The sequence below is a fragment of the Heterodontus francisci genome, chromosome 4 (genome assembly GCF_036365525.1).
Source record: "Heterodontus francisci isolate sHetFra1 chromosome 4, sHetFra1.hap1, whole genome shotgun sequence".
In the NCBI taxonomy this organism is placed as follows: Eukaryota; Metazoa; Chordata; class Chondrichthyes; order Heterodontiformes; family Heterodontidae; genus Heterodontus; species Heterodontus francisci.
Window position 1 is genome coordinate 101350969 of NC_090374.1, and position 26050 is coordinate 101377018.

Below are 26050 nucleotides of genomic sequence, written 5' to 3' on the forward strand. Positions count from 1 at the left end.
CTCTTTGATTTCTCATTCGTCATCATCTTCAATCCTTCTCCCCACCACTGCTTAATTTTTGATAACTTTTGCTTCTGAGCTGTACTTTGTGATGCTGTATTAAGGTAAAAGCACTAGAGTGCAAATTGTTGTAAGATGTTGATTGTACAATTTCTATGATCCAGTACACTGTGTGGTATCCCTCACCCTTTTTGTTTGTGATTGTATTCACCAAAATCCATTTCAACAGCCATATTTTGTTTTTCAGCATTTGCTTCTACTCTTCTAATTGGGCCAATTGGGTTGTCCCAGTGTCATCAACACAAATTAAAATAAATCTAACAAAAGTGATACCCTTTTAAAGGAGCATAAACAAGAATCACACAAATTATATAAAAAAAGGAAACTTAGCAAATTAAATAAGCCTGTGATTTTCTGTATCCAGTACAAAATCCAATCCCTGCCATGTCCAACAGTTGCAGAAAGCCTCAAGCAGCATCTGCTTCCAGTTTGGATTCATTCCCTGTAGATTCCACCTTAACATACATCTTCCTCTCAGTGGAGCCATTGCACTGTCACCACTGGTGGGAGGGTATAATTGCAGTGCAACAGACTCACTCAGGCAGTTTCCATTGCAAATATGAACAGTACAACAAGGACATCATTTCCCTACACTATAATAGTGACTACATTTCAAAAGTACTTAATTGGCTATAAAGTACTTTGGGATGTCCTGCGGTCATGAGAGGAGTTATGTAAATGTAAGTTCTTCTTCTGTGTCAGCTCTGGCTCAGTTGCCTCTGAGTCACAAGTTGCTGGATTCAAGTCCCACTCTAGGACTTGAGCACAGAAAACTAGGCTGAAACTCCAGTGCAGTAATGAGGGAGTGCTGCGCTGTTGGAGGTGTTGCCTTTCTTGCACCGAGGCCCTATCTGCTCTCTCAGGTGGATGTAAAAGATCCCATAATGTGATTTTGAAGAAGACCAGGGAAGTTTTCTCTGGTGTCCAAGCCAATATTTATCCCTCAATCAACATCACAGAAACAGATCATCTGATCATTATCACATTGCTGTTTGTGGGAGCTTGCTGTGTTCAAATTGGCAGCCATGTTTCTGGCATTACAACAGTGGCTATACTTCAAAAGTACTTCATTGGCTGTAAAGCACTTTGGGACATCTGGTGGTCGTAAAAGCTCCTACATAAATGCAAATCTTTCTTTTCAATAATGTATGATTTCAAAATGGGCACTGCATTATATCTGCACATCATGACCCAAATATCTCTTAACATGAAGGATACTCTTGGTTTTAACTCCCCATGTGCAATTTCACAGGCATTCGACTAATACTAATAAAAATAGCTTTTACAATGACAGCTTGCATTGTCTTTTGAAAGTTAGGGCAGGGGTCCCAGAATGTATGCCATTCTGATAAGTTGGGGCACTATCAGGATAAGTACAAGAACTGTTCTTTAAGGAAGGCACCACTAATAAAGTAAAAGCAAAATACTGCGGATGCTGGAAATCTGAAATAAAAACAAGAAATGCTGGAACCACTCAGCAGGTCTGGCAGCATCTGTGAAAAGAGAAGCAGAGTTAACGTTTCGGGTCAGTTCCGAAGAAGGGTCACTGACCCGAAACGTTAACTCTGCTTCTCTTTTCACAGATGCTGCCAGACCTGCTGAGTGGTTCCAGCAAGGGTCACTGACCCGAAACGTTAACTCTGCTTCTCTTTTCACAGATGCTGCCAGACCTGCTGAATGGTTCCAGCATTTCTTGTTTTTATACCACTAATAAAGTGATTGATAGCTGGTCCAAACTAAAATTAGTGACTGGAAAATTTAAAATCTGTATCTGTAATCTATATATGTCAATGCACACTTCTGTCAACATTTACATCTATGTGCCATGGTCCAATTATCCATCGGCCTCTAACTCCACTTCAATGGAAGATTGCATTTGTTAATGACTCCCTGTGTACTATGCCACAGGAAATTGACCAGTTATTAACTAAGTTTTGTAGAAATAATAGCAACAGGCAACTGAATGCTGTTCCAAGAGAGCAGATAGGTTGACATAGGGACCAAAGTTGAATCTCCTTTAAGTATTCTTAAAATTGCAATGGTGCCACTTCAGCATGCACATTCTTCTTTTTAACTTAATTTCATCCACACATTCCTTAGAGCAGAGAAGGCTGAAGGGGAACATGATTGAGGTATACAAAATTATGGGGGGCATTGATAGGTTAGATAGGAAGAAACTTTTTCCCTTAGTGGAGGGGTCAATAACCAGGGGGCATAGATTTAAGGTAAGGGGCAGAAGGATAAGAGGGGCTTTGAGGAAAAGTTTTTTTCACTCAGGGGGTGGTTGGAATCTGGAACACGCTGCCTGAAGAGGTGTTAGAGGCAGGAACCCTCACAACATTTATGAGGTTATTTAGATGAGCACTTGAAATGCCATAGCATACAAAGCTACAGGCCATATGCTGCAAAATGGGATTAGAATAGTTAGGTGCTTGATGGCTGGCACAGACACGATGGGCTGAAGGGCCTGTTTCTGCGCTGTATAACTCTATGACTCTATGATGTAACAGGCGACACTGGTAAAGAGGCAGAGTGGGTGGCAGTACAAACACAGTTTTATAGTATTGCAGAATAATAAAATCTAGTTAATAATGTTTTGAGCAGAGAAGGTCGTACAAAATACTTAAAGGGATAGACAGGGTAGATGCAGGTAAGATATTTGCCCTGGTTGGGGAGTCTAGAACCAGGGGACACAGTTTCAAAATAAGGGGGAAGCCACTTAGGACTGAGAGGAGGAGAAATTTCTTTACTCGGAGGGTTGTGAATCTTTGGAATTCTCTACCCCAGAGAACTGTGGAAGCTCAGTCATTGAGTATGTTTAAAGCAGAGATTGACAGATTTCTAAATACCAATGACATAAAGGGATATGGGGATAGTGTGGGAAAAAGGCATTGAAGTGGATGATCAGCCATGATCATATTCAACGGTGGAGCAGGCTTGATGGGCTGAATAACCTATTCCTGCTCCTATGTTCCTATGACTTTGATAATTATTGTTACCGTTTTTTAAAAAGATTTTTTGTTTATTTTGTACTCATTAAAGTGAGGGAAGTTGGTCCTGTGAAATGGAATTTTGGGTGCACAAATCCAGCAGCAAGCATTTCCCAAATCAGTTGTAGCAGTTAGACACAAAGCAAAACTCAAACTACTATGCCCCAACTATGCATTTCAACTTCAACCTCATACGAGCAGCAGCAGCAATGTTCCAATTTTCATTTCCCAAGCTATAGTCTTCCTGAGTTGCCAATTTAGTGTCAAGTGGAGCCAAATTAGGTGCTGTTTTAACATGTTTATGTGTGAATGTTGTGCTTATCAAGTAGTGGAATATTTTGCACCTATTCCCAGTACCAAGTATTTGCAGTTCCAGCTGTAGCAAAGTCGGTGCATAATAAAGATACTGTGTGATCACAAAATGCTGCAGCTTCATCCTAGGAAAAGCAAGACTTCTTGTGTTAGTGTAACATTTTTTCATTTGCCACATGGGCCATTCTAAGTGAGATTGCTAATTTAGTGCCAATTAGGTGCAGTTTTGTGGCATAGTCCCTTAACATTTGTAACTGGATTGAGCCGGACTAAATATATTTCATGTAAGTCCTCTTCAGCCAGCTGACAAAAAGGATTTTCATCCCATTCGTGCAGGCTTGATTTAAGGCTGAATCCTTACTTTCTTCTGATGAAGGGTCACTGACCTGAAACGTTAACTCTGCTTCTCTCTCTCCACAGATGCTGCCAGACCTGCTGAGTATTTCCAGCATTTCTCGTTTTTATTTCAGATTTCCAGCATCTGCAGTATTTTGCTTTTATCCTTATTTTCTTTGTCTACAGTGACGGTTGCAGGGACAGGGAAATGGTGTAGAGCTAGTGCAGGACGTTGATTGGCTGTACTTGCAGTGTTACATGCAGTTTTGGGTACCCCTTGGTTGGGGTTGGGTGCTGATGTGGAGACAATGAAGGAGGTGCAGTATGAATTCTCTGTGGTATGAGGGACTTCGCAGCTGGTGGGAGAGACTTGAGAAGTTGTGATTTTTTTTTGTTGGAGCTTGGATCCGGGGGGTGGGGTGACCTGGTAGAGGTTTTTGAGACTGAGAAGGCTGTGTGGGGTCAATTGTTTCCACAGATTGGTGTGGCAGTGCTACGAGTGCAAAGACTTAAAACAGTCATGACGGGAGTTCAAGTTGGGCTGGTTGAAGGGTGGTTGAATCGTAGAATTCTCTGCTCTGGGCAAAAGAAGGGGAAATTAATGGTGGGTTGCTTGAGAATAGAGAATGTTGCAGAGTGTGGGAAGTAAACAGCAGTGAGATTGGACTGAGTAGCTCATGTAGGGAAAAATACTGACACAGATTTGTTGTCCTAAATAACTTGTTTCTGTAGTGTAACGTTCTGTGATTCTGAGGTCCTCCATCCGTAACAAATGCCTGCTACCAAGACCCCTTCAGTCTTTTTGTGGACTTTATTGCACATGTTATACTGGGTACCTCCTTCTTGCCTGACTGTTGCAATACATTCCCGATTTTTATAAAAGGCTTATGTTGACCCTGATTGAAGCTGACCATAATATAAAATATGCATTTTTGTGTATTTACAAAATATCGCACGTATCTTAACGGTAAATGACCTGCGTTTACGGGCAATTTAATTTGTAGGGAGCCTCTCATGTAGCGACCACAGAAATCAGTCCATGACTCTGACAGAGTCTCCCTGAATTAAGTTTTGAAAGTCGTATTTTTGGATTTTGCAATGCAAATTTATTTGTTCTGCGACTTGATAGAAGTCACCCAGGAATACTGCAGCCCCCGTAATACATGCCAAGTTTATCAGTATAACCCTATCAGTAGGAATGTAACTTACTTTTTGGGGTGGTACATTTTGCTTTCTTTCATCGGTATGATGATAGAAAACAACGAAGCCAAGACACAAATGATCAATCACTGTACTATTGATTTATTTTGTGTTGGCTAAACTGATTGAGGATTTTTGGAGGTTAATCGGGTTATCCATGCAGGCTGTCTGCTTAGCTTTTTTAAAGCACCCATTATGTTATCCGTCCTCCAATGTGAAGCACTCGAGCACTTTGTGGCTGCCCGGTGAGGCTGCTGCGCGCTGATTGGTCAGCGAGCTGTCACTCCGGGGCATTCCCGGGGATTTCCGCTCGCGCTCGGTGACTCGGAACATTTTGTAACAAAAAGCGGAGGAGCCGATAGTGGAGGAGCCGGGGCTGTGGGGCCTGGGTTGGCAGTAGCAGCAGTATTGCCGCATGTACATCTGCTGCTTCTCTCCTCATCGACAACCGCTTTAAACCGACGCACTTTATATTGAAATAACTGCAAAAAAACCCAACCAGGTTTGTCTGCATTTGTGTTTATTCTAATGTGTGAACCTGGGTGTGTGTTTTTATGTATGTAAACCTGGGTGTGCGCATAAAACCTGGGGCTGTCTTTATATTTTGTGTGTGTATATATATATATATACATATACATATTCTGTCTTAGAGACTTGGTTGTATGTCCCTCCGATTTGAATGCCAGCCTTTTTTTTGGGGGGGTGGCAACACAAGGTTATCGAATTGATTTCCGCTGATATCCGAACCTGTGTCATGGTGGTTAAAAGGAAAGAATTAAATCTAATTTTATTTGTAGTTTGTGATGTTATAACTTTTAACAGTCCGCATGTTGGTGTCCGGACCCCCTTCTCCCTGTTATTGGAATATGTTGTATTCGTGTTTGTTTTGTTTATTTACATTAGTAAAATGTTAGTGCTTTAATATATTGAACCATATGTAGTTGGTTGGGAATTACCTGGCTGCTTTGTGTACTGTGTAAATCTGCATCGCTGCCTTTCGCTTTAATATTGCAGAAAGGCGATGAGAAAGCTCGCCGGCAATGAGCAACACTTTCTTCCCAGTGAGGAATGTCAGCCTCCAGATGATTCCGTTTACTGTAAGGTTACGTTCCCAAACCGAACCTGCGATTTCGCAATGTTTGTAAATACAATTGCGGAAGAAGAGATAACTGCGAGATTGCATTTGGTGGCAGGATGTTACCGTGCAGCTTTTATCTAACGTTGGAGTTACAGTGCTTTAAAAAACGCTTCCCCGGTGAGGCCTGGAAAGACTTGACAGTGTTTCCCATCATTTTTGGCCGCTTGTATGGCCATGAATGGGAATGCTGGCTCCAGGATTGCTGAATTTCCATGTGTTTTTTTTTACATAGGTCTGGCTTAAGTTTGCTTGAGCTGGCTAAACAAAGCAAACTGACTTGTGAAAGTACAGAATATATAGGAGGATGCCTGGCCAGCTGTGAAATATAATTTATTCTGTTCAACAAGTGAGCTGCTGGTGACTTGGGGCCTGCCTTTGGATTGGATACAAAACCTGTTTTGTGACTGGCCCTGGCCCATTCTTTTCAGGCCACATATATTAAATGGAGAGTAATAGGCAGTTGGTTATGAGATGGCAATCTCACTGAAGGACAGAGATGAATACCTTGCAATGACTCGTGTATCAATTATTTTGCTATAATATATGCTCTGCAATTCATGAAGGCAGTTCTGCAGACTTGAGTCACTGATGATTTATTTGATTGCCCCCAAAATACCATTAATAATGTGATGAATTATTTTTATGATACTGTTCCGTGGACTGTCACCTTGCTTTCTCTACAATACAGAGTTGCTGTGTTGTGATTTAGGGGTAGCCGGTGAGGTCAGTGTCTCTGGTGTGCACACTTGGAGGAAGGGGCAAAACAGTCAATGTCTCCATCCTTCTGTTGTAAGAATTTTTAAAAAATGGATTTTGTAGCAAGGATTGGTTATCAAGTGGCAGAAGGATGGCTTAAGAGGCAGTCATCAGTACGTATACACTTTGGTACAGTGTGATAATTCCTGCAATCTAGTGAGCCAAACAAGTGGCAGTTCAGAAAGAAATATGGCAATAACTAATATACAGTCTGCCAATGATATAATGAGCTGTCTACCATATTAAGATTATCACAGTGTAAAAGTACAGGCTGCATATTTAAAAAAAAAAAATATGCTTCTGTATTTTAATTTATTATCTTGAGACTGTTCATTGTTTTAAGTCATAGTTGTTAAAATCATAGCCGGAGACCATTTGGCCCATGCCAGCTCTCCGCAGAGCAGTCCAGTCAGTCCCACTCCCCCTGCTCGATCCCTATAACCTTGCAAGTTTATTTCCTTCAAGGGCCCATCCAATTATGGAACACTTACTGAAGTTGAAACTTTGGGCCAGGAACAAATGCTTGAATTATTTGTTTGAGAACTGCTGTTTTGAGAGAAGATTCTTGATGTCTCCTTTTCTATTTTCTGTTCTTTCTACCCCACGTACCATTTCACAAAATCGCAGAATTGTTACAGCACAGAAGTAGGCCATTCGGCCCATTGTTTCTGCACTGGCTCTCCGAAAGAGCAATTTACTTAGTGCCACTTCCCCGCCTTCTACTCATAGCCCTACACGTTCTTCCTTTTCAGATAACAATCCAATTCGCTTTTGACTGCCTCGATTGAACCAGCCTCCACCACACACTCGGGTAGTGCATTCCAGATTTTAACCACTTGCTGCATGAAAAAGATTTTCCTCATGTCACCATTGCTTCTTTTGCCAGTTACCTTTAAATCAGTGCCCTCTTGTTCTCGATCCTTCCACCAATGGGAGCAGTTTTTCCACTGTCTACTCTGTCCAGACCCCTCATTATTTTGAACACCTATCAAATGTGCTCTCAGCCTTCTCTTCAAGGAAAACAAGCCCAACTTCTCCAATCGATCCATGTAACTGAAGTTCCGAATCCCTGGAGCCATTCTCGTGAATCTTTTCTGCACCCTCTCTAATGCCTTCACACCTTTCCTAAATTGTAGTGCCCAGAACTGGACACACTGCTGCAGTTGAGGCCGAACCTGTGTTCTGTACAAGTTTAACATAACTGCAACGTAATAAAAACAAGAAATGCTGGAAATACTCAGCAGGTCTGGCAGCATCAGTGGAGAGTGAAGCAGAGTTTACGCTTCAGGGCAGTGACCCTTTTTCAGAACTGGCAAATATAAGAAATGTAAAACGTTTTAAGCAAGTAAAGCAGGCGGGCAGGGGGACAAGAGATAACAAAAGAGAAGGTGTTGCTAGGACAAGGTCATAGGGAATAACTGACCAGAAGGTCATTGAGCAAAGGCAAATGCTTTCATTTAACATAACCTCCTTGCTTTTGTATGCTATGCCCCTATCAATAGAGCATATAGTATCCAAAGCTTCATTAACGGCTTTCTCAATCTGTCCTGCCACCTTCAATGATATATGCACATATACACCCAGGTCCCCCTGCTCTTGTACCACCTTTAGAATTGCACCCTTTATTTTACATTGTCGCTCTGCATTCTTCTGACCAAAATGAATCACTTCACACTTCTCTGCATTAAATTTCATCTGCCACTTGCAACTGAAGTAAAATGTGATCAAGTTGTTGGGTTTATTGGATTGATGTTTATTAAAACAGTAGTTACCTGTTAACCAGTTCACTGAAAATAGTGTACAGAGGTAAATTAGCTTGTTGGAGTATGAGAATGAATTGTTCTTCGTTTGTGTTACCTCTTATTAAAGCAATATCTGGTCCAAGATTCTGAGGCAGGAATTTGTGACTTTGCACCACATGCCACAAAATGTTGGACTGTGCCAGATTTTGGTTTCCCAAATAAGTGTGTAACAACTGGCCATGGGTGAATTGGTTTGCTGGTGTCTTTGCTACCACTAAATATTATGGGTTTTTGGTCATACTACTTAGAGTTTTTAGATCATTTTGCACACCATCATTTACTGACATATTTAATACAAAACTAGAGGTAGTGCTAGTGACACGAAAAGGAGTGAACACATTTCATACTAAAAGTTAAATAAATCTGCTGTATTAAAATTTATGCGCTGAGCTAATGCACATATGGATACTTCCAAGTAACTACTTTTGGGGGTGGTAGATTTCCAACTTCTCTGTTTTTGCTTCCTGTACTTAACCATGCTTACTTGACTCCAGTTAATGGATATTGGCTCCCAGGCCTTTCAAGTATCTCTTCCCATCCAATTTTCTGTCCTCTCCTGAAGTTTGGCAGTTCCCTGCTACCTGATCCAAGTGGTCTTTTTTTAATCAGTGAGCTTGGATAGTCAATGTTGGTAAACAATTAAATCATGAGGAACATCACAGTTGAGCATGTCCTCGTAGTATTCATATGTATTTTCCAGTTCTTAAGTAGTTTTCCGTCTCCTACCCCAGGTGCTCTCGTGAGTTACAACTATTCCACATGATAGTGCATTTATTTTCTGAGCCACCAGGGAATTTCCTTTGTAAACAGGCTATTGAGTATGAGATAGTGGCTTGATTCTTCTATGTGTTTCTTCCGCAGCCTTCACTCAGCAGTGATTAGTATTAGAGACGTAAATCACACTACCACATGTTGCTGCTTCACAATGGGACTTAAGCCTATATTTGATGAGCAATTAAAATCTAATTCTTGGATGCTGCACTTGCCTTTCATTGCTCTGCATGTTCAGCTTATTTTCAAGTCATTGGATAAGCAAATTAATGGGCAGTTCAAATCATAGGATATGAAAATAGTTAACAACGTTTTTCCATCTGCCATAACGCAAAATAAATTGATGTCTTCTGGATTCCAAGCAATTTCGTTCTAAATCGCAAGTAGTGATGGAGGCAGAGTGGCAGAGGAGACACCAATTTTTCTGTGCTGATAGGTTGTTTTTGTTCCTGTGTGTTTTTTGGATGGTAATTTGATACTGGAAAACTCTTTTTGCCTTGTAACTGGACACTGGCAACGCCGAAGTGAATATGAAGCCACAGTTTTACGTACTATTAAAGATCGAATGGAGAAGTAACATCATCCACAGTGCCTGGTCTTCCCCCTCCCTCTCCATATGTTCTATGTGTATCTTCTTTGGTGTGCAAACTATTTGGAGTCCCTACCAAATCTTAACTGCTGATTTATATGGCAAGCTGGAATTCACCATCTTTGTTTTCTTCCGACACATATTTTAGCTCCTACACTAGTTGTGCTTGAGATTATGACAACCCAACTTTGTGTAGCATTTGAAAAATTATGTACTATTGAAATCTCCAGTCCCCATTTGAAATTACAAGTCACCAAACCCCATGGTAGCAATGATATGCTTTCCATATCATAAAAAGGTTGAACAAATTATCAGTAGAAGATCTGATGTGTTTCACATCGGTTTTAGTGATAGGAATTATCTTGGGACAAAAGTTTCAGTTTTGAACTGTCAAGATTTTTCTTTGGCGATGGAATGGGTTAAGAAGAGGAGAAAACTGATAGGAAATGCAGATTTTCTGACAGTGGAGTAGGGAAACTTGTGCATTGAGCTTCATTTTTGTCAAAAAATTCTTGGTCTGAATTAAATCCATGTTCTTATTTTGTAAATTAGCCAGTAGATTGAAGTCATTAGAATTCCAACAAGCAACTTACCAAACCTAAGATCCTGCAAAGTTTGTTGGTACTCGGAACTCATTTTTCTGTGTTTTGTACTCCAATATTAAACGGTAGAGGTTAGTTGTTCAAGCTCCTTTTGTAATCTCAACAAAAATAATGCTTTTGAAACTGATCAGTTTTGGGAATCTAATCATCCATTTGGAACATTAGTTCGTGCACCACAGTTAAAAGTATCAATAAACTACTGCAGGATTTCCCTAAGGAAATAGGCCTCTTCTGAATTTGTCACTGTCTTCTCTAGCGAGCAAAGATACTCAGCAACCTTGTTTAGTGGGCTTGTTTGGCTGACATTTTGACTAGTATTTAGATGTCTCTACTCATTTCAAGTCGAGCAACAGCCTGCAGCCCTGCTTAACTCATTCAGAGAATCTTTAGAAAGGGCCCTATACAGGGAATCCCTTTTGAAAACATTTTAACTTATCAACGCAATTGTGTGGCCTTTGGAGTTGTTAAAATATACTTGGGAAGATGCACTTGTGTTTCTGGAAATTGATCTTTTGAAATATTTTAGTCTGTCTTTAATTTTTGGAAGCTTTTTGTCAGTGGGGATTAGGTGGTTTATTTATCTGGAACACTGCACTGCAACAAAAATAGATTGTCATCTGGAGACTCTGGTTTGAATTTAGTCCAGCGAAAGGAAATAAGACTTTTTTTGTCTGGTGCCTACTGCAGCGAACATTGGAGTTAAGTTTGTTGTATATAATGACTGTTGGAGGTTCGTAGCCTTCGTTGGCCTCTAAAACAGACCATCTGGTAGTGCAAATTCTGAGAGCCCATCAGTTGTCAGGGAGAAAGCAATATTGAACAGTTCTCTGTGAGGAGGTTTTTTTTTGGAGAAATATATAATCGCATGAGTTGTGTTAAGATCCTGATTGGGAAAGTAAAAGTTATTGTAGGAGGCTCAACTTTTTCAATATGTTGCGTTTGACTCCATCCAAAAAAAAAAAGGCTGTGGCAGGAGAATTATTGGAAGTACCCAGTAGGATATTTCATTTTTATTTTCTGTTGGAAATATTAAAAGTATCGACTGCTGTGATAAAACTACCTTAAATTTCATACTTTAATTTCTTCGTTTTGTTTTTATTTTACAGTTTTCTCCCTCCTACAATTCCTCTGATGCCTCCCTTGTGTGTGGGTCTGGCCGGTGAATGTTGGCAGGCTATTTGATCATGGAGGGCATCAACGGCCAAGTCTGATCCTGTCCTCACTCAGTGCACACCCGTTTCACAGCAAGGGATGTTGGCTAGCATTCAAGAGCAGGAATCCTAGCATCCCTTGACTTCCCCCACCCCCAACCTGGAAACTCTGGTAATTGTCGTGCTGCCACTGCTGCTCTAGCTGAGATCACCTACCTAAGCATGGACCTGGGACTGAACCTGGAATCTTCCTTGTCTGTATGTTTCTGTACCCATTCCTCAGTGCATTTCCCCACTGAGCTCTTTGGGAAGATAAAACAATTGAAATTTTAATACCACCACTGCTACAATTACTTGTAATTTTACTTCAAAGTAAAATTTGAAGATACTACTTGAACTGAAGGGACGAATGTAATGCTTTGCGTATTCGCTGATTTGGTCTGGACCCGTGGTCTGCAACGAATTGGAGAGATTTTTTAAAAATCCAAGTTTGATTATGTATTCATTGCTATTTACTGTAAGCATTTGTAAAATGTGCAAAATGTCATTATTTTTCTGCTGTGTGCATGGACAAGCTTTTTGCCTGCTTCAGGAAGAACATTGGTTACCCACGTTAGTTAACTTGCTATTCTTGCTGAAGGCAGGCTCCTTAGACAGCATCTTCCAAACCCGCAACCTCTACCACCTAGAAGGACAAGGGCAGCAAGTGCATGGGAACACCACCATCACCACAAGTTCCCCTCCAAGTCTTACCCCATCCTGACTTGGAACTATATCGCCGTTCCTTCACTGTCGCTTGGTCAAAATCCTGGAACTCCCTTCCTAACAGCACTGTGGGTGTACCTACCTCACATGGACTGCAGCGGTTCAAGAAGGCAGCTCACCACCACCTTCTCAAGGGCAATTGGGGGTGGGCAATAAATGCTGGCCGAGCCAGCGATGCCCACATCCCATGAATGAATTAAAAAAAAAAAAATGCTTTGTTCTGAGAACAATCAACTCTTTAATATTAGTTTTGATCTTTGGCAGTTTGAGTCTCTACACTCTTGGAAAAAGTATGTCATGCTTTGCCTGCAGTAAGTAGCTGATGGTGTAGATGTTGATGACTGGTGTTTGCCATTAAATCTGTTTGCCTCCTACTTTCAAATAACAAAGTGATAGCAGTGAATGATTTAATAACTTTTATTTTGTTTTATTTTCCAGGTCCTCAACAATTAAGTGTACCGTTAATTGGGAAGAATATTTTGTACAAATGGTGGAATTTGTTCATTATTGTTGTCGTTACCAAGAACACTTTTGCGAATGGGATGAAAATAATGATTTTTGAATAATCTGCCTGTGATTCAACAACTTGTGCTGCTAAGCTGATTTTATTCCAAATGATGCTTCCGCTGTGGAACTATACAGTCTGAAAGTGTATAACCGAGTACATACAGAAAATTGCCATAAGCACGAACTCGTTATGGAGAAAACTAAAGATAAAGATAAAATGGATGAAAGATCTAGAATGGGCAGGAGTGGTGGACGAAGTACCCACAGTTCTGGTGTTTTAATGGTTGGACCCAACTTCAGGGTTGGAAAAAAGATAGGATGTGGCAATTTTGGAGAACTTAGATTAGGTAAGACAGTCTTAAAATACACAACTTTGAGAGATCTGTACTTATAAAATCAGAATTTCTAGCATTTATTGAAATGTTGCAATTGCTTGGACTTCTCGTTTTCCAGATCACTAATTTTTCTTTTTTAAGCTTGAAAACTGGGATGGTTGACATGATGATCACATCTGCTAATGTAGTTGGATTGGCCCTTTTCTAATTTCTGTCTTTCTGACAAATTTGTGTTTTTTATTTTATATCTTTTCAGATGTTAGAACTTAAACCCAGTGTGTTAAAGGATATTCTATAGGTCTGAATGTGTATCAGTGACAAAATGTTTTCAGCATTGCTAAAAGATGGTCTCTTTGCAACAATGATGTAGACTAAAGCACGGAAAAACTATACTAAATTGTAGATTATACAAGAGTTAGTCAAAGGAAAGTTGAGTGCACTGTGTTGCATGAATTAGTAAATTCATTCTGTGCAAACTGGATTAGTAAAGCATTTTCTGACTTTGAAGGGTTTGAAGCAAATTGAGCCTGAGCAGTCTTTACCCAGCTCAGGGAACTTGAAACTGTCCCAGATTATATCTTGTTAACACTGATTATCTAGTCTTATATAAATGCATGTCTTTCTTTTCATTTTTTAAACACTTTTTTTTTTCATGACCCCAGTGTGTCCTAAAACACACTACAGCCAGTGATATACTTTTCAAGTGTAGTCACTTTTGTGGCAGCCAGTTTGTGCACAGCAAAATCCTAGAAACAGCACTGTGATTATGACCAGATGGTGATTCAGGAATAAATATTACTTTGGACAATGGGAGAAATACTCCACGACTCTTCTGTGAAACAGTGCCACTGGGTCTTTTCTGTCCATTCAGCCTTAGTTTAAAGTCTCAGTCAAAAGACAGGACCACCAACGTTGCAGCACTTCCTCGGTACTGTATTGGAATGTCAGCCCAGATTATGTACTTAAAGTCACTGGAGTGGGACTTGAACCCACAATCTTATATCTCAGATGTACGTGCTACCACTGAGCCAAGGCTGAACTGTGGCCCAGGTGCTCTGGCAATCCAGTCATCAAGTTTAAGCACCTCAGTTCTTTTTGCATTTTATATTTTTTCCTCGTTGGTTTATCCTATTTTAAATTTTGTGAGTTTGGAGTTTGGAAAGGGCTGTTCTTAGTGCTGTTGCTTTGTTGGCGGATAAATCCGAAATCAGAATACCAAGATCTGTTAATATCCTCCAGTTTCAGATAAATACAAATTATTGGGAGCTTTGATTTTAAACTTAAGGTGGCTAGTCAGGCTCCATGCTGTGCAATTAAATGGGCCAGCAAGACACAAAACCGAGGAACTCCTGATTTAAAGAAATAATGTTGCCAGACCTTTACTTGTTGCAGTATTGTGACTGTTTCAGTTGAGCTTGGAGACATGATTTTGGACTAATTAAAGGGAAATTCAATCCTGGAAGTACCAGATGTGAGAGCTTGGAATGCGTTTTCCCCCATTCTTTTGGGAGCTGCTCAGTCGGGTGGGTGGAGGGTGCATAAAGGAGTTGGCATCTTGGGTAGCACAGTGTCCTTTAACCTCCAGAGCCTAATTTTTCAGTCGAGTCTACACTGGTCCTTTCCCACCAGCAGACCGAATAATGTGAAATTAATGTTTGCAGAGTCACCCTAGTTAGTTGTGGCTGTGGGCTTGGAGGCTGCAATGGTAACTGGTATGGGAATTAGAAAGTATCATGCTGGTGAAGTGTCGGGAAGATGGTACTTACAAGATTAGGCTGGTGTATGAGGGAAATCTTCATTGCATCTTGTGCTGTATCTGACCTGGGAGATTAGATTTGGGTTTGGATGCAGTTTTTAAATTGCTTAAGCTTTTTTTTTGTGTGTGGTTTTGACTTCCTCTGAGTCCCTTGCTTGTTACTACCAAGTTGTTCCTTCACAAATATGTAGCCTTTTTATTCTTACTGATGCTGTTCATAAAACACCGCTGTTTATTCGTTGGGACATTTAATTTTCTAATACTATTTCGAGCAGTCAATAGTGGTTGTACTGACAAATGCATGAATTTAGAAAAATACATTAACTGCATAGGAAGATTGAGAACTTCTGTTCACAAATTTTAACTCTCTTTTTCTGCTTAAAATGGAATTTGACCTGTTAGTGTAGGTTCCATCCGACTCTATTATTGTCTCTGCTAAGTAGGTTTCTGAGGTAGGGTATCTGACAGCTGGGTATGTTAGATTTATTTTGGGCTGTTTCCTTCATAGATATATTCTGCAAAGACATGAAGTTCTGATGATGGTGTCTAATTACAAAATCTAATTTTAGTAGGTGTAAATTCAAGATGGTAGCATACCTTGGCTGTTAATTCTTTTTGTGAATATTTGAACTAATGCAATATTGAGGGGCTGATCTAGTACATACTTTGAATAACATGTTTTTATCAATCTGAAATTCCTTGTGCCAAACCTAATGCTGAATTTTTAATATTCATAGGTCAAATGCAATTATGGTATTTTTAAATCTGATTTTAAAAAGTGTCCCTTTTTTCCATTTCCCGTAAGAATTTTTTTTAATATACTTGAACGTGTTGTCACCTCCCAAATCAATGCCCATCTTTCCTGCAATGCCTTTTGGGGCTGAATCACTCACCCCACCACAGTGCTGAGACCACTCTTATCAAAGTTATAAATGACATTCTGTGTCACTGTGACCATGATAAACTAAGCCTCTCCATCCTTCCCGTCCCCTGCCTGTAGCTTCTGACGTTGTTAAACAAGCCATCCTCCTCCAGTGTTTCTCTGTTTGTTGTCTGGTTGGGTGGAACTGTATTGCTTGGCTTTGTTCTTACCTACTAAATTGTAGCCAGAGAATCACTTGTAATGGCTTCTCTTTGACTTGCACATAGTTACTTTTGGAATCCCCCAAGGATTTATCTTCAGCCCCCTATTTCTCATCTACATGCTGCCACTCAGCGACATCTTCCAAAAACATAGTGTCAGTTTCCACAGGTATGCTAATGACACCCAGCTCTAGCTCAGACCACCTCTCTCTAGACCGCTTCACTGTCTCTAAACTGTCGACTGCTTGTCTGGTGCCCAGTACTGCATGAGCAGAAATTTCCTCCAACTAAATGTTGGGTAGACTGAAACCATTGTCTTCAGTCCTCGCCACAAACTCTGTTTCCTAACCACCAAGTCCAGTCATCTCCCTGGCAACTGTTTGTGGCTGAACCAGATTAGTTGCAAACTTGGTGTCACATTCAATCCAGAGATGACCTTCCAACCACACATCCATGCTATCAGTAAGACTACTATTTCCAACTCTAACACTGCCTGACTCCACCCCTGCCTCAGCTCATCATCTCTGAAACCCTCACTTATGCTTTTTGTTACCTCTAGACTTAACTATTCCAATGCATTGCTGGCTGGCCTCCCCACGTTCTACTCTCAGTAAACTTGAAATCAACCAAAACTCTGCTGCTTGTGTCTTGCTCACTGACATGCATTGGCTGCTGGTTAAGCAACGGCTCAGTTTTTAAAATCTCTTTCACGTCACTCCATGGCCTTGTGACTCCTTATCTCTGTAATCTCTCTTAGCCCCCAATTCTGGGCATTTGTGCTTTCCTGATCTTAATCTCTGCACCGTTGGTTGCTGTGCCTTCAGCTACCAAGCCTATGCTATGGAATTCCTTTTTCTAATACTCTTTCCTTCTCCACACCCCCCCACCCCCCTTTCATCATTCAAGGCAGTCCTTAAAACTTAACTCTTTGACCAAGCTTTTGGCTTTCTTCCCAAATATCTCCTTTATCTGGCTGTCAAATTTTGTTTTGATAACATTTCTGTGAAGCACTTCAGTTTGTTTTACTACAAAAAAACTGCAATATAAATGCAAGTTATTGTATATGTCCTGTATAGAACATTGCTGTTCCCATCCGCAAGTTTCAGCAGGTGTGTAAAATGACACAGGTCTGAGATGAGACAGTTTATTGCTTTATTGGGAAAGGTGGAGGTTGGAGCAGAAATGCTTGATGGTATCTGTAATCCCTGCTAGGAAGAAATATCCTTCAAGCATTCTTGAAACCTCGAGAGAAAATTAAACATTTGACTTAGTCACGTCTGTAAAATGGATCTTTGTTCAGGGTCCTCTTGAAGTATTGAGAGTTAATTCTTCCGTTTCGTTTATTACCCATCCTACTACTGCTACAGTAACCAGAATTTGCATTTATATTGTCTTTTTAAAGTAGAAATAAATATGTTTACGTGCTTCACCATGATTCTATGTTTAAAGTGATTTGGTAGAAAGATTAGAGGGGAGATGAGGAATTTTTTTTTTCACTCGGAGGACGGTGGGGGTTCTGGAACTCACTGCCTGAAAGGGTAGTAGAGGCAGAAGACCTCACTTTTAAAAGGTGCCTGGATGTGCACCTGATGTGCTGTAACCTGCAGGGCTATGGACTAGAAGTGTCCAAAGGAAACCTGACCACCACCCCCCACCCCCCAAAAAATCCGAATGCTGGACCTGGAAGCCCGACTTGACACATGCCACCTGACCCCAACAGGTCACAGTGACGTATGCAGGGTTTGGGTGGGGTTGGACTTCTGGGTCTGGAATTCGGGCTTGCGTCGGGTTTCCTCTGCGTACCTCTACTGTGGACCAAATTTTGCTAAGTGGGATTAGTTTGGGTGGCTTTTTTTTCCAGCCAGTGCAGACTCGATGGGCAAAGTGGCCTCTTTCTGTGTCGTGAACTTTCTATGATTCACAGATGTGTAGCAAGAAAAATGGAGAGGACATGGGAATGGAAGCGCAGTCAAGGGTTGAAGATGCCAAGGTTGCAAGCAGTCTGGTTTGGCCTGAGGTGGTGACCAAGGAAGGGTATGGAATTAGTGGCAGATGCTAAAGTTGATGGTCACAGTCTTCCCAATGTTTAACGAATAAATTTTGCCTTATTCATGACCGGATGTTGGATGAATGGTCTGATAACCAGGGGGGCAGTGGGAAGTTTGAGAGAAATGATCATGAAGTTGAGCAAGTGTCCTGCGGGCCCCCACCTGCCAAGAATGAGGCATATTAATTTTGTCATATCAACTTTGATTTTAAACTGTTGCTGGGCAGATAAGGCCTATTACAAGGGCTGCCAGGCACTTAGCTGAAAAACATTTGCATACCAACACAGTGCTTGTGGAGACAAAGGACCATTTCCTGACGCATTCAATTCGCAATGGATTTTGATCACCAGACATTGAAGGTGGAAGGAAGAGACTGCTTAGGTGATGCAATCTGCAAAAGCCAGGACTGGTTAAACCAGCTGATCACATGACTTATTGGCTGGTCCAGGGTTTTTTTGAACTAACCTCAGTTTTTGAACTGAGAAAATACTTTTTGCTCCTGGAGTGAGAAGACCTCTCCTGTCTGCTCCCATCTCTTTCTCACAAGCCTCTGGACCCACTGAGGACACATGAACTTCAAGAGAGAGAAGTCTCCTACATCGGACAAGGTTTAAGAAGAATACTGGGCCCCAATGAAAAGCAAGACCTACCTACAACCAAGGACTTTAAAGCGAGCTTGAAGAACAGTAACCAAAACCATCTTCTGATAAAACTTTTTTTCTTCCAGCCTCTCCACAGTCACTTCAGTTTGAAACTAGGGTCTTAAATCTAAATAAAGGAAACTATGTAGTTTATGAGGGGCATGTTGGCTGTGGTTGATTGTGAAACAACATGAGAAGGTATGATGGTAGACAGGCAATGACTAGCATTTAAAGCATGAATACATGGTTAACAACAAATTTACATTCCTTTTTGAGGCGCAAAAACCCAGCAGGAAAAGTGATCCAACTGCTGCTAACAAGAGAAGTTAAGAACATAAGAAATAGGAGCAGGAGTAGGCCATGCAGCCTTCGATCCCGCTCTGCCATTCAATGAGATTCAACACCATTTTCCTGCATTATCCCTGTATCCCTTGATGTTTTTAAGATGTAGAAATCTATCGATCTCAATCTTGAGCATACTCCTGTATTGTCTGCAAACTTTTAAATATTGCATGTAATCCCCATATTCAAATCTGTGATATGGATTTGCTGGGGCCCAAGCACTGATCCTTGCTAAAACCTAAAAATCACCCCATTTATTCGTACTCTGTTTTTTCTGTTCGTTAGCCAGTTCTCAATCCATGCCAGTATCTTCCTCTTCCTCTCCCCCTCCCCAAGTCCCATGTGCTCTAATTTTGTTTACTAACCTCTTGTGTGGGACCTTATCAAAAACTTTCTAAAAATCTAAGTATATCCTATCCATCGGTTCCCCCTTAACTTTTCTGCTAGTTACATCCTTTTTAAAAACTTCAACATGTTTGTTAAACATGATTTCTCCTTTCTTAAATAGTGGGGTTACATTTGCCACCTTCCAGTCTGCAGAAACCATTCCAGAGTCTATAGAATTTTGAAAGATGACAACCAACACATCTACTGTCTCTACAGCCACCTCTTTCAACACTCTGGGATATATATCATCAGATCCAGGGGATTTATCTACTTTTAAGCCCCATTAATTTCTCTAGTTTTTTTTTTACTAATATCTTGCAGTTCCTTGTTTACAGTAGTCCCTTGATTCTCCATTATTTCGGGGAGGTTTTTGGTATTTTCCTCTGTAAAGACAGGCACATAGTATTTGTTTAGTGTCTCTGCCATTTCCTTTACTGCCCGCTATAAATTTTCCTGACTCTGCTTGTAATACACCCACATTTGTCTTTCTTAATCTTTTTTTCTTTTTTACATACCTATAGAAGCTTTTACAGTCTGCTTTTACATTTCTTGCTCGTTTACTGTCCTATTCAATTTTCCCTTAATCTTTTTCTTGGTCTTCCTTTGCAGAATTCTGAAATGCTCCCAATCCTCAGGCTTACCATTTTGTTTTGTTGGCAACTTTACACGCCTCTTCCTTTGCTTTAATACAATCCTTGATTTCTTTCGTTAGCCACGGTTGGCACACTTTCCTTGCTGGGTTTTTGTGCATTAAAGGAATGTATTTTTGTTGTAAACTATGTATTAGTTCTTTTAATGTTAGTCATTGCCGGTCTACTGTCTTGGAAGGGACTTATAAAGTTGCCAAAAAAAAGTAGTAAGTCTGAGGATTGGGAGCATTTTAGAATTCAGCAAAGAAGGACCAAAAAAACTGATAAAAGTAGAATATGAAAGTCAACTAGTGAGTAACATAAAAACTGTTAATCATTTCCTTTTTACATATCTATAGAAGCTTTAACAAAGACAAATGTGGGCCTGTTACCGGCAGCGTCAGGAGAATTTACAGTGGGGTATAAGGAAATGGCAGAGACGCTAAACAAATACTCAGTGTCTGTTTTCACGGAGAAAAATACTAAAGAAAAACCTCCCAGGATTACTAGAGGACCAAGGGACTAGTGAGAATGAGGAACTGAAAGAAATTAGTAATAGTAAAAAAAAAAAGTAGTACTGGAGAAATTAATGGGACTGAAACTTGTTAAATCCCCTGAACCTCATGATCTACATCCGAGTATTGAAAGAGGTAGTTCTAGAGATAGTGGATGCATTCATCATCTTCGAAAATTCTGTAGGTTCTGGAGTGGTTTCTGAAGATCGGAAGGTAGCAAATGCAACCCCACTATTTAAGAAAGGAGGGAGAGAGAAACTGGGAACTGCAGACCTGTTGGCCTGACATCAGTAGTAGGGAAAATACTAGAATCTATTCTAAAGAATGTGATAACTGGACACTTCGGGTTGGGCAAAGTCAACATGGATTTATGAAAGGGAAATCCTGTTTAACAAACCTGTTGAAATTTTATGTGGATGTAGCTAGCAGAATAGATAAGGAGGAACCAGTGGATGTAGTGTATTGGATTTTCAGAAGGCTTTTGATGAGATCCCGTAGAGGAGGTTAGTAAACAAAATTAGAGAAGGTGCGATTGGGGGTATATACTGGCATGAATTGAGAATTGGTTAACAGACCGAAAGCAGAGAGTTGGAATAAACGGATCATTTTCGGGTTGGCAGGCTGTGACTAGTGGGGTACCGCAAAGATCAGTGCTTGGGCTCCAGCTATTCACAACCTATATCACTGATTTCGATGTGAGGACCAAATGTAATATTTCAAAGTTTGCTGATAACACAAAATGAGGTGGGAATGTGGCTTGTGAGGAAGATGCAAAGTGGCTTCAAGGGGATTTAGACAGGCTAAGTGAGTGGGCCCAAATTTGGGAGATGGAATGTAATGTGGAAAATGTGAAATTATCCACCTGATGGTAACAACAGAATTGCTGAGTATTTTTTCAATTGTGAGAGATTGGGAAGTGTCCAAAGGGACTTGGGTGTCCTTATTCATGAGTCACTGAAAGGCAACATGCAGGTGCAGCAAGCAATTAGGAAGGCAAATGGTGTGTTGGCCTTTATTGCAAGAGGTTTTGAGTACAGCAGTAAAGAGGTCTTGCTGCAATGTGTAGAGCCTTGGTGAGACCGCATCTGGAGTATTGTGTCCAGTTTTGGTCTCCTTTGCTAAGGAAAAATATAGTTGCCAGAGAGGAAGTGCAACAAAGGCTCACCAAAATAACTCCTTTGGTAGGATTGTCCTATGAGGAGAGATTGAGGAGATTGGGCCTGTATTCTCTAGTGTTTAGAAGAATGAGAGGTGTTCTCATTGAAACATTAAAAATTCTTAGAGCTTGATTCAGGAAGGATGCTTTCCCTGGCTAGGGTGTGGGGGAGAGGGGTGGGGGGGGTGGGGGGGGGGTGCAGTTGCGTGGGTGTCCAGACCAGGGGACACAGTCTCAGAATAAGGGGCAAGCCATTTAAGGACTGTTCGGAGGAATTTCTTCACTCGGAGGGTGGTGAATCTTTGGAATTCTCTACCCCAGAGGCTGTGGAGGCTCAGTCATTGAGTATGTTCAAGACTGAGATCGATTTTTTTTCTAAGATAAAGATATCAAGGGATATGGGGATAATGTGGGAAGATGGCGTTGAGATAGAAGATCAGCCATGATCTGTTTGAATGGTGGAGCAGGCTCAAAGAGCTGAATGCCCTACTCCTGCTCCAATTTCCTATACTTCTAATGCTGAGTGCAAGGATTTTGAGGATTTATTTGTTTCAAGAGACATTCAGGTCATCTGCCTGCATTTCCCCACCCATGTTCTTCACCTCGTCTCCTTAGACAAGCCTCGTCCAAATCATCGTCATTTCCTCTCTCTAATTTCTCGCCGATCTGAAACAGCCCTTCAAGTCATGAAAGACCAGTCTGTGTGACTGTAACCATGGTATTTTATTTTTCCTCCCCCTTGATGACTTTTTGGCAATCTTTCAAATTTAAAATGAGTAGTCTCAATTTTAAACACTGCATCAGATGAGAATGGTGTGTGCATGTGGTTAAAATGCTAGCAGCAAGTGATGGACCTCACTTGCATCGTCTGTGCCTGTCACCATTTTATCAGGCACGATTTGGCCAGCTAGTCAGGTGAGCACCTTTGACAGTGAGGCCAGGCTCTGATGTAGTTAAGATCCCCATGACAAATTAACAGTTAGCATCCACGTTTGATGCGTTGTACTAGCTTTGCCTGGAGCACTGTCTACAAAGGAGTAACGTGCTTAAAATAGGGCTGACAAGACCATTATATTTTTGGAAACTATTTCCTGCTGGGTCCGGAGGAACAATTGCCTGCTCTTCTGCTTCACCACTTACTGATGTCACAACTTCTTAATGCTTCCTTGACTCCTCCGGCTACCTGCTGACCTGGCAGCATCGATTCTGGGTTTGGACGGAATTTAGGTCTTGTCATCTCAAATAAGGCCCTGGAGTTAAAATGGCGTAGGCTGCACATTGGCAAGCTTGAAGCTTGCTGTGGCAGCCCCATGCTTAGTCATCCGAAGTGAAAATCCAAGGCCGCTTTCTTTAAATCTCTCCATGGCTTTGTCCCTTCCTACTTCGGTAACTACATTTCGTCCTACAACCCCTCTCAAACATTCTATTCTTGACTTCAACCTCATATCCCTCCCATCCCTTTGTACCACCATTAGTGGTTGTACTTTCAGTTGCCAGGCCCAACTGTTGAGAATTCCACTCCCAAATTCCTCTGCTTCTCCACCTTTACTGTCCTCCTTTTTGAGACCCTCCTCTTTGCTCCAGCCTTTTGTCACACCTCAGTCTCTTCCTTGTTCTCTGTTTTTCTTTGTACCTCTGTGCAGCACCTTCGGCCATATTTTCTACTTAAAGGCACCATATAAATACAAGTTGTAGAACATGTTTTGTATTTTGTGGAAGAAGGATAAAGATTGTTAACACAGTTAACATGCTTCATTATATGTTAAATTTCAACTTTAAATTTCTGTTAAAATTTTCTTCAAAGCAATTAAAATAGCATAATAAAATAAAAAAACTTAAGTTTGCTATTTTGAAAAACTAATGTGTTGGGTGAAGCTTATGAGCGACTGGCTGAAGGGAATTTAAATGTTGCACAGTTTGGTGAACTTTCTGCATTTCAATTGTGTCATGTAATACAAGAGTCTAAGCTGACTTTTAGTCAAGATGGATAAGAAATCTGGTACGTTATGCAGAACAATGTTTGTCAATTCATGTTCAAATCCAGCTCAAGCTATTGTTTTCGGCTTATGTGGACACACCCCAAAAAAACCGAGTAATAAGGGGTAAAGAATTGTTAATGCAATGCATTGCAGCAACTCTTGAAAGATGAATGGTTAACAATCTCTGCATTGTAATCTCCTCTGGATAAAAATAGAAAAAACCCCACAGATATTTGCAAATAAAAGAAAACTTGTTGACTTTGAACTGCATCAAACCATTGCATAAATTAAACTGTGTCCATGTTGGCAATGAGATGGTGGCCTTTCCAGAACCAGTTTCAGTACCAAACAGCCAGACTTGAGGAACAACTACTTTATATTTGCATAGTGCTTTTAACTTAGTCAAGTGTCCCAAAGCACTTCACAGGAACATTATCAGGCAAAATTTCACACCAGACTGTATAAGGTTTTTGGACAGGTGACCAAGAGTTTGGTTAGAGAAGGAGCGTTTAAAGAGGAAGAAGCAGTAGATTATGGAAGGAGTCCCAGAACTTGGGGGCTAGGCAGCTCAAGGCACAGCCTCCAATGGTGGGGCGATGGAGGAGCACAGAGATCCCGGAGGGTTGTGGGGGTGAAGGAGGCTACAGAGGTATAAAGGAATTTAAACATCAGGATGAGAGTTTAAAATTCAAAGTATTGGTGGACAGGGAGCCAGCGTAGGTCAGCAAGCACAGGGGTGATGGGTGAATGGGACGCTGTTAGTGAAGTTTATAATGGGTGGGAGGCTGGCCAAAGAGCATTGGAATCGTTTTTTTGTCATTATCTGGTGTGGCCAACATGTGACTCCAGACCCTCAGCAATGTGGTTGACTCTTAAATGTCCTCTGAAATGGCCTAGCAAGCCGCTTAGTTCAAGGACAATTAGGGATGGGCAGTAATGCTGGCCTAGCCAGCGATGCCCACATCCCACAAACTAATAAAAACAAAAGTAACAAAAACTTGCATGAGGGTTTCAGCAGTAGATGAACTGAAGCAGGTGCAGAAAAGGGTGACATAATGGAGGTGGAAATAGGCAATGAACCTGCATTGGCACACGTTCTGTACAATATCTCAGTCATATTTATGTGGTGAAAGCATATCTCTCAAATTGGTTAATGTGTCCCAAAATATTGCAGCTGGGGCTTCAGCCACTCAATGCTGTCCACTTTGTAGAAAATGAGAAGATATAACTACATTATAGTATATCTTTTTTTTTTCTGTTGGAACCAACTACCTCCTTGTATCTGAAAAATCAATATTTGGAATGTGTTTTTGTCGGGACACATTCCTTTCCTGCGTCACCAAAATCTGTCCAACCTTACAGCCAACCTTAAATCAGTGAATATTGTCAGAGTTTTGGATTCTGTTATCTGATGGTAAGCGGGAGTCAGGTGAGAGCTTGGTCCTCAATGCTGTCTATTCATTCATTCATTTGATTGGGCATGTCAACTGATAGACAGCTTGGTGTTGGGAGGGGAATCTTGCATCCAAGTGGCAAAGTCACTCCTTCCATTATTGAGTTTTGTTTCTGCTTTTTAAGTCCTGTGACACCTGCTTTCTTTCCTTGGATTGGAGTACAATTTCATGGTTTAGTGTGTCTGCGTGTGTCTGCATGTTGGCAGGCCATTGAGCTGTGGGTGGCATCAGAGTTGAGCCTGGCCCTCTACCTTGCCTACAAATACTGATCTCCCTCTCTCGCCCACATCCCTTGCTCTGGATTGCTGAGAGCGATCGTAGCACTGGTTGAAATTGGGTTAGCACAGATTAAGTACATATCTGTTCCACAGTGGCAGTACATTTATCAGTGGAAACACAGAGGAACTTGTTTATAAATGTCTGTGGCTTTTCTGTGATTACTACTTCGAATGAAAGCACTTCATAGTAACTTTTTTTGGCTTATTGTGGGTTGGGAATATCTCCTGAAATTTTAAGTTGTGAATGTCGTACACATCTGTGTCTGTCTGGTATTTCCATCATTTGTTCTAATTTACGTAATTCCAACTTGAATAAAATACAATACTGTCTTCAAACATGAAGCAATTTTTTTTTTCACTTTTTCATGGGATATGGGCGCCACTGGCAAGGCCAGCATTTGTTACCCATCCCTAATTGCTCTTAACAACTGACTGGCTTGCTAGGCCATTTCAGAGGGCATTAAGAGT

At 40.9% G+C, this 26050-nt stretch overlaps 1 protein-coding gene across 7 annotated transcripts in view; it reads left to right on the plus strand.

Annotated features, from left to right (window-relative positions):
- The first annotated feature begins 5219 nt into the window (after positions 1-5219).
- Positions 5220-26050, plus strand: part of LOC137369166 (casein kinase I) — a 258600-nt gene continuing 237769 nt past the window's right edge. For 3 of the 7 annotated variants that reach the window (XM_068029923.1, XM_068029929.1, XM_068029928.1), the window contains exons 1-2: positions 5220-5400; positions 12911-13326. In XM_068029923.1, the coding sequence (XP_067886024.1) occupies positions 13170-13326 (157 nt within the window). In that variant the 5' untranslated portion in view covers positions 5220-5400; positions 12911-13169. The other 4 variants (XM_068029924.1, XM_068029925.1, XM_068029926.1 and 1 more) reach the window with 4 other exon arrangements.